This window comes from Vanessa atalanta, chromosome 24 (assembly GCF_905147765.1).
Source record: "Vanessa atalanta chromosome 24, ilVanAtal1.2, whole genome shotgun sequence".
NCBI classification, from domain to species: Eukaryota; Metazoa; Arthropoda; class Insecta; order Lepidoptera; family Nymphalidae; genus Vanessa; species Vanessa atalanta.
Window position 1 is genome coordinate 6,433,935 of NC_061894.1, and position 8,989 is coordinate 6,442,923.

The 8,989-nt window shown below is 35.2% G+C and overlaps 1 protein-coding gene across 1 annotated transcript; it reads left to right on the forward strand.

The window, feature by feature from the left end:
• Positions 1-96: 96 nt before the first annotated feature.
• LOC125073540 (zinc finger protein 461-like) lies at positions 97-5,708 on the forward strand. The gene is made up of 5 exons (XM_047684401.1): positions 97-157; positions 1,096-1,695; positions 2,210-2,384; positions 4,848-4,979; positions 5,513-5,708. The coding sequence occupies exons 1-5, from the start codon at positions 97-99 to the stop codon at positions 5,706-5,708; spliced, it is 1,164 nt and encodes a 387-aa protein (XP_047540357.1).
• The last annotated feature ends 3,281 nt before the right edge of the window (positions 5,709-8,989 follow it).

An 8,989-nucleotide genomic window follows, 5' to 3' on the forward strand; every position in this document is an offset into this window, starting at 1 on the left:
CAACAAGTGCCTTACAGTATTACATTTACATCATTAGATTATGTGTATTAAATAATATATTTTAAGTATATTATACTTTTTCTAGTATTAAATATAATGCCTAGGTGTTATTTGAACTCTGTGCGTCCTCGTCAAGGATCTTTTACACATGAAACAGGTGCTTTTTACATGAAAACTTGCCTTTACATATATTTTATAAAGATTTTTTTGTTATTATATATTTCATATAAAATAATTATTTTATTTTTAGACGCAAAATTTAATATTGTTGTTGTTTTAAAGATGATTATTAAAATTAATTAAAATTAGTGTATACAATTTATTTATTATAGACACAGCGATCGTATACGGCAAAAATATTTTATTTTAGAATATATTTAAGGTAAGTGTCATTTATATAGTTGTAAAAAAAAGCGTAATATTGTCTGTATGATATTTTGGTTTATAATTGTAATTTTGTTTTTGTTATTATTATTTAAATGGTATGTTTTAACATTTGGTAATAAGTTGGGCTTTCTTATGATGTAAGCTGGCGGTCGGACAAATGGGTCACCTGATGGTGAGTGGTAACCATCGCTCATAGTCACCTCTAGTGCTCTTAGTCGGGTCACCTACTTGAGGAGGATGTGTCCCTTGTGTCTGTAGTTAGACATCAATTCACCACCAATCATGGAATGAATATGTTAAGTGTTAGTTAGTTTGGTTTATATAAACTATATCAAAAATACTTTGATGCTCAATGTTGTTTACCCCTTTAAAGACGTATTTTGAATGTTATATCACATCACATCAGATATTAATTTTTAACAAGTGATTAGTGATAAGTTGATGATGTGACTTTTTCTATAAATAAATAAACCCTTCAAACCGAAACACAATAATACTAAGTATGGCTGTTTGATGGCAGAATATCTGATGAGTGGTTTTGCCTACTCACTGACTAGCTTGCACAAATCCCTACCAATAAGTATTGTTTTGATTATTATTTTATCAAATTTCATACTTTGTTTATACAGTTAAGTACTTAACAAGTTTGTCCAATCACAACACTAGCCTGATGTAGCCGCAGTTTATTTATAAAAAATATATTTCCAGAAGATACAAAGATTCCACGTGTCCCTAAACTTCAAAATAAGAAACAGAAAACTTTATTAAAAAATAACGAAACGATATACCACGACAAAGTACCGATCTCTACGCGATTCTACCTTCAGTTATTAAAGAAAAGCCAGTTCATACAACACTTCATAGACACTGAATGTTACGATTACGCTTTGGAAAACGAAAAACCGGTAAATAATCCCGAACCGAAGAAAACGACCACGAAGCGCGACGAAAAGATTTACAACCTACGATCCAACGAGGCGAAGACCGAAAGGAAGATTTTCACTGAAAAAAAGACAAGACGATATAAGCGCACGAAACAAGCGCCTTTGCCACAAAGGAATGATTTAAAAAAAGATAAAAAGTCACCTTTGGCGCCGATCATCGAAGAGATTAAGAACCGAGAACTCAAAGCGAAACCGGTCAAAGGTTCGGAAATCGACAAAATTGCCGAGAAATTGAAGAGTTTGGTCGAAAATAATGCAGATGAGAAACTTAACAAGGAACTACTGTTCTGTAAGGAATCGTTCGACAAGGAAAACGTGGAATGTCAGATTACTGAAGAAATGAAAGTTAATTTGGTCGATAAAGGTGAGTTCGGAAGACATTTTAAAACTCGTTGTATAAATTTACTATTGAATAGAGTACTAACATATTTGTATGACTCAATATACTTATGTATATATATCAAAGCGAATAACCACTGACTGATTAATCACGAAACCTCAGAAACTGTAACACCTACAATCTTGAAATTTGGCAGGTAAGCCTTATAGGATGTAGATATCCGCTCAGAACGGATTTTGAATCGCCAAAGTTAGAGATAGCACTTCGAATAGAATGCAATATTACCCGCTTAAGCTGAGCAATGGTGTGTTCCAATTTGAAGGGTGAGTGAGCCAGTGTAACTACAAGTAAAAGGAATGTAATATCTTAGTTCCCAAGGCTTGTGGCGGATTGTTGTTGTAACTAATGGTCAATATTTTTTACAGTGGTAATATTGATTTGCATTGGGTCACCACTAAATAGTCATGTTTACCATCAAATCGCTCATTTGTCAGTCTACCTGCATACAAAATAAAAACCAAAATGTATTTATATCTAGAAGAATGTGCAAAATTCCGCGAATGGGAGCCACGTCCGCGAGCCAGCCACGTGTGCTCGTACTGCGGCAAAGGTTTCGACAGGCCCTGGGTGCTGAAGGGGCATCTCCGCCTCCACACTGGGGAGCGGCCCTTCCCTTGTCCTCATCCGCACTGCGGCAGGACCTTCGCAGACCGGTGAGTATATTACAATTCACAATAGGTCACAATATATGTTCTAGCTTAATCTTGTATTTTTGGTATATGGGATGTTCGTCAACCGTTGGACAATGGTCATGATTTCAGTCAAAGTCAAAGTCAAAAATCTTTATTCAATATAGAAGTGTTTACACTTGCTTATTGATTGTCAAAAATCTACCACCGGTTCGGAATTTAACACCTCGGACCTGAGAAGAACCGGCGAAAGAAACTCAGCGGGATATATATATATTTTTTCCATTTTGCATGTACAATAATAATTATATTTTAGTTATTTGAAACAGCCTGGAGGCGATCATTTCATTCCCAAGGTGTGCAGTCAATTAAAAAGTTATTAGTGTTGTAATATCCTTTAGCAAATCTCAATGGCCAGCCGGCACTGTGTGTGTGTGCAAACACAGGCTCACTCTCTATGCCCTTGCTCTTTTATACCCAGATCAAGCAATCCGACAATCGTGAAAAGAGTGTAGTGTGATGAGTCTCATAATAATACGTTCAGTAGTTTTTCATTGATTGACGCAAATATTGTATATATACTTTATTCCAACCACAAGAGGAGAAAAGCCAAATAAATAACATTTGATGGCAATTTGACGCGATATCATTGGTGGGCTTGCTTTATCTATAATACTCACTATGGATTTGCGAAAAAATGGCGTTTTGAACGTCGACGAAACTGTTATCGGAATTTTGGAAGTAAAATAAAATGGAAATAAGTAGTTAAGTGTAATAGTGTTGTATTACAAATAAAGATATATTAATCATGGACTCTCAGTAGGGCACAATATAGCTGAGTTATTAGCAAATGGCATGAAATACGTAAATCTAAGGTTTGTTTATATTTTTTCCCACATCCATTGGAATAGGCTCTATATAGAGAAGACTAAATTTCTAACTAGATTGGGTTGTCGTAGGTATTAGGTATAAAAAAGTAAATATAACCTGTGAGCTTCCTTGGATTCAAGCTTTCGTACAAAATTATAACAGACCGACAGACAGACGGACTTACTTTCACATTTATAATATTATTAAAGATAAACGCTTATAAATAAATGTAATTAATGATATAAAAGTGAAACAGCGTTCGGTTTATTTTTTATAATTACAAAACATTCGTAATTAATGTTGATGTTTATTCGTTTTTTTTGTAAACATATTTTGTTATCTGTTGTCAACACGTATAAGCAATATATTCCTCTACAAATGTCGCTACGATTATTTCAGAACAAGTTTTTGTATGAATTTCTGGTTTCCCAGCAGGATATATTAAATCAGACTTACTTATATTACAGAGTACTTGGTAGGGGTTTGTGCAAGCCTGTCTAGGTAGGTACCACCCACTCATCAGATATTCTACCACCAAATAACAGTACACTGTATTGTTGTGTTCCGGTTAGAAGGGTGAGTGAGCCAGTGTAATCACAGGCACAAGGGACATAAAATCTTAGTTCCCAAGTTTAGTGGCGCATAGGTGATGTAAGGAATGGTTAATATTTCTTAAAGCGCCGTTGTCTATGAGCGGTGGTGACCACTTACCGTAAGGTCGCATTTAATAGTCTTATTAAATAAATAAAAATAGTACGTGAAAATAAAAATAAAACAGTATTCCGTCAATAATTTATTCCAGTATTCCATTACACTACGTTAGTAAAACGTTTATATGAATCAGTTTTAAATTTATTTACGGGACACTAATTACTCCAATACTTATATACAACATTTTATTTAGTATATTCTTGAACTATGATACACATATACACAATTCAACTAGTATATCACCAACGGATACATAATTAAAAGCCTCGCGGGTGAAACCGACTCGTACACCGTGACGGCGAACGGCATGATGCTCTCTTAAGCCGTATAATAATAAAGATATAAAAAAATCAGTAACGAACTTTTATTTTGAAATTAATATAAATGATTCCAATAGTAAGTCCAATTATAGAATTTCATCATATAATCACAATATAGCATATATAATTAATCGTTCTATTAAGATTTTGCGTTGAAATTATGCTCTAGAAACAAGAAACACTTGAAGATTTGAGTAATTCATTCCTTCAGCAAGAAATTTACTATCTAGGCAATTATACTAGGTAGAATCTACATTCCGAACCGGTGGTAGCTTCACTTTAAATAGTTTTTGATTTGATTTGATCAACAATTAAAATACAGGTTAACTTAACATGAGTGTAGTTATCTTTAAAAGTGTCCTACACAAAATCAACGACACCAAGATCGACGTCATTTTGCCATAGACACAATGCCTAATTACAAACATAATGATGGTAGATAGACTGATACACCTTTTTAGTTTTTAAAAACCAAACTTACTTGCATCTCATCTAGATATATATCACGGTAATAACAGTAGTATAGGAGATCATGCAGTTTCGATCTCCCACACTGAGTTAGTGAGTAGAGCGTGTCTCGTCGCAGGTCCAACCTGCGCGCGCACCAGCGCACGCGCGGCCACCACACGTGGCAGTGGCGCTGCTCGCACTGCGGGAAGGCGTTCAGCCAGCACCGCTATCTGGAGCGCCACCGGGCCGACGCGTGCCGGAAGTACAAGTAAGGGCACCTTTGCAGCTGTATTTGTAACCATCCGAAAGTGTTGGGAATAGTTAAAAAGGAGTAATTGTCTATGGGATCATGTTAATGTCTGATTGGATTTTACTTGGTGGTATGGCTTTGCAATTGGTGGTAGGGCTTTGTACTTGGTGGTAGGGCTTTGTGCAACCCCTCTGGGTAGGTACCACCCACTCATCAGATATTCTACCACCAAACAGCAATGCTCAGTATTGTTGTATTCCGGTTTGAAGAGTGAGTGAGCCAGTGGCACAAGGGACGTAATATCTTAAGACCCGAGGTTGGTGGCACATTTGCGCTGTGAGGAATTTCTTACAGTGCCTATATATGTGGGCTGCGGTGAACACTTATCATCAGGTGGGTCATTGGCCAGTCCGCCCCAATATTATAAATTAAAATATTTTTTCTATTTTAGAAATATTTACCACAATATTAACGCATTCAAGCAAGCAATCACTTCAGATTTTAACTATAAATGCATTTAAAATTTTTAAGTATTTTTTTCTTTATTCAAGGATGCACTCTAGAAGTTCTCACGTATCCTGCACCTTGAAAATATCGGAGGTTCCTCAGCCGGTGCCGTTGTATGGGTTCATTTGTCACAACAAAACCATAGACAAGCCCGAGGCGACTGAAATGTCGTACGAAGAAGGTCCAATAGACCTTTCTATGAAAAAATCAAGAGAACATTGCTTAACCGCGAAGGTTTAAATGTTTTTTTTGTATTTCTGCATGTTAATAAGAATAAAATGTTTATTTTAAATATTGAAAAGAAATATCTTGTTTTTCTTCTTCTCTCCCTTTGTTTCTGTCTGTAACTGATATTATTATATTTATATAATTAGTATGTGGACATGCTAAGTCCTAAGAAATGTTCTGAGCGAGTCAGTGTATGAGGCACAAGGGATTTAACATCTTTACTCCCAAGGTTGGTGGCGCATTGGCGATGGTAATTTCTTAGAGCCAAGGTCTATGGGAGGTGGTGACCACTTTCCATCAGGTGTCCCATTTTGCCAGTCTTGTCTACATATTATAATTAAAAGGCAATTATATTGCAAATTCGGGTTGATTTTATGAAATTATTTTTAATAAATACGATATTCTAATCAAATATGCTCCAAAACCTTGTCCTCAATAGGAGAGAAGGTCTTAGCCCAGCAGTGGGAAATTTACAGGCTGCTAATGTAAAAAAAAAAAATATTACAGGAAAAATGCAATTTGTATTAGGAGTTAACTTTCGAGTTTCAATTCTCTTCAGCTTGATCTAAGCCCACTATGAGAGCCACAAAATCGTGTTGGTTTCCGCACACTCAGCGCGACTGCTCCTGTCAGCAGTCAGTAGTCGGAGACTAGAGAACTTGATAATCGCCGTCGTGGCTAAATTCTGCGTTATAATCACTAAGAGACAATAAGATTTAGACGTAGACACATTTTACTTTTTACTTATATGTAAAGTGACGATAAACGCAAAATGACAGCGGATTTAATTTGAGAGTTCAGTGCTGTTCAATTTTTAAAATGTATAATTTATCCAAAATAACTGATACTTAATTAACTTCTGATTACATATAGATTGTCCGAATTGAGACGGACTCTCCGACGTCATACGTTTGAACCTCCTCTATTTTAAAGTTGTAAACTTTCTTCCACTCGCTCCAATGCGATGGAGTGGATTATTGTAACATTTCTCATACAAAACATGCAAGTTACTAGCTTAAAGAAACGCTTAAGAAAAATACCATCGGTGGCCCTTTGCTTATTATTTTTCTATTAAATTTTGTAATTAAAATTCAGATCGGATTTCAATCCATCGATAATTACATATATAGGTATGAGAAATAAAACATATATTTTTATTTAAAAAACTATATTAAGCTAATAAGGATATACAAAATTTTCCTTTGTCGACGTTACAATAATTTAAATAAATATATTTTTACAACTTAACACTATACGTCAATAATATTGAACTCTCATAAATAATAAATATATGTAAGAAACATTACATTAGTGTTACGAATGATAAAAGTTGAGTAAAAATGGTTATCACAAAAGCTATGACACAGTGTTGCCAGCTTCAGTTTGAGATACACAAGGCTGGCAACACAGAACACAATAAAGCTACACATAGACGTTAAGGCTTTTAAACATAATTTTTAACAAGCAATTCAACGGCTTTATTATAATCTTTGTCGGTTTACTTAATTTATCGATATATACTCGACAAGTTTAGTCATCGACGTGATTTCGAAAACCATTACATTATTTGAAATATAGTTTTACCGTAACATGTCGAGAAAACTTCGACAAATTTCGTAAGATAAATCTAAATAAAATGAAAAGATCTTCATCATCATTATGGCATCATATTAACTGATACCATAATGGGTTCATATATATTAACAACATATACTCTTTGAACATTTCTTTGGAAACGTTAACATGAATCAAACAATACAAGGCGATCTTATTATTAAAACTAAAAACAAAATTAACGGTTCCTCGCAACGGCAAATAAACGATAAATTAAGTCAATAAAATGGAGTCTACACTCCAGACCCATCGAACGGCTGACACGGTTCGGCGGCCATTTTAACGGAGGCTTACTAGTTGGGAAACCTCGTCAACGGCATTAAACATGCAAAATCTTTTGGCAGTGAGTAGATATGATGTTGCCAGGCAACTTAATGCGTCACGGGCATGCCGCCGACGAGTCAACGGGTACGAGCGGACGCAAGTTACTGATATGATTCTTTTAAAATAACGCCAATACACTTAGCCACCAATGTCCACGGGATTAACGTCCTTGAAACCAACGAACGAATTAACGACTCTACATGGTATCAAAATTTTAGTACGGAACGGTCGTCTTCACACTATTTAAAGTTAATATTAGATTAAAATAATTGTAAGCAACATATGTAGGAATAAATAGGAGGTGTCGTGACACACCTGGTTGAAAGGAAGATGCTTTTGTTTATATATTATGTATTTAATAACAGACACAATGAAATAAACGAAAGGAAATAAAACTTTTTTTTAAAATAAATATTGGACTACAATACGTACATTACTCTGATCCCAATGTAAGTAGCTAAAGCACTTGTGTTATGGAAAAACAGAAGTAACGACGGTACCGCAAACACCCAGACCCGAGACAACATAGAACAATAATGAACTTTTTCTACATCGAACCTCGGAGTGGCGTACCCATGAAAACCGGTGTACACACTAATCGACTACGGAGAGCGTCGAATAAAAAATGTTATCACAATTAAATGAAAAAGGTAAAAGAAAAAGAGAAGGAAGGTTGCCTGGAGGTTCCGCGCCTCCACTTTTGCCTTCCATGACGACTTCTGCCAGTTCACTCTACTGTAAAGCCGCTTAAAAGAACTTCATTCCAAAAATACAATTATCAGATCGCTAACCTTTTTTCGCAGTATCCGCTTAGGTATTTATTTTCGTACCCGTGGTGAAAAATCGCCACCAACATTACCCTTTTGTTACGTAAACAATCATTACCCTCCTTTGCCGTGCGGTTAGTAAAGGTCTATGTGTAACTTTATATCACACGGGAATGTAGCGACATCAAAAACTTGTGCGATTTTTTTTTCAATCTTATAACAAATAAGGGACAAAATCCCTTGGCACTTAATTTTCTTAAATATATTAGGATATAAATGTATATATGACTATATAGTATTCGAAGGACAGCAAAAGCTATATAAATATTACACTGTCATATAAAGAAAGTCCGCATCTTCCACACGTTGGCCAGTGTGTTTGGCCAACGTTGGGCCAATGTTGGGCCAATGTTTACAAGTTGGCGTGCTGTTCGTTAAACATTGAAATGGATAGGTAACTATTACAGCCATTGAAATAAAGAATAAAAATTATAATTATGACGTAAATTCAATATCTTGTAAAAACATACCCTATTCTCTGGTTATTTAAGTACATTTTAGTTTGTTAAGATTAATAGCCTTAGTTAT

Bases quoted from the DNA above. Each gene is read 5' to 3' on its own strand.
- LOC125073540 (XM_047684401.1), top strand. From the start codon at position 97: ATGCCTAGGTGTTATTTGAACTCTGTGCGTCCTCGTCAAGGATCTTTT. The intron at 158-1,095 runs GTGCTTTTTACA...ATATATTTCCAG, and splicing joins ATCTTTTACACATGAAACAG to AAGATACAAAGATTCCACGT. The intron at 4,980-5,512 runs GTAAGGGCACCT...TCTTTATTCAAG, and splicing joins GACGCGTGCCGGAAGTACAA to GATGCACTCTAGAAGTTCTC.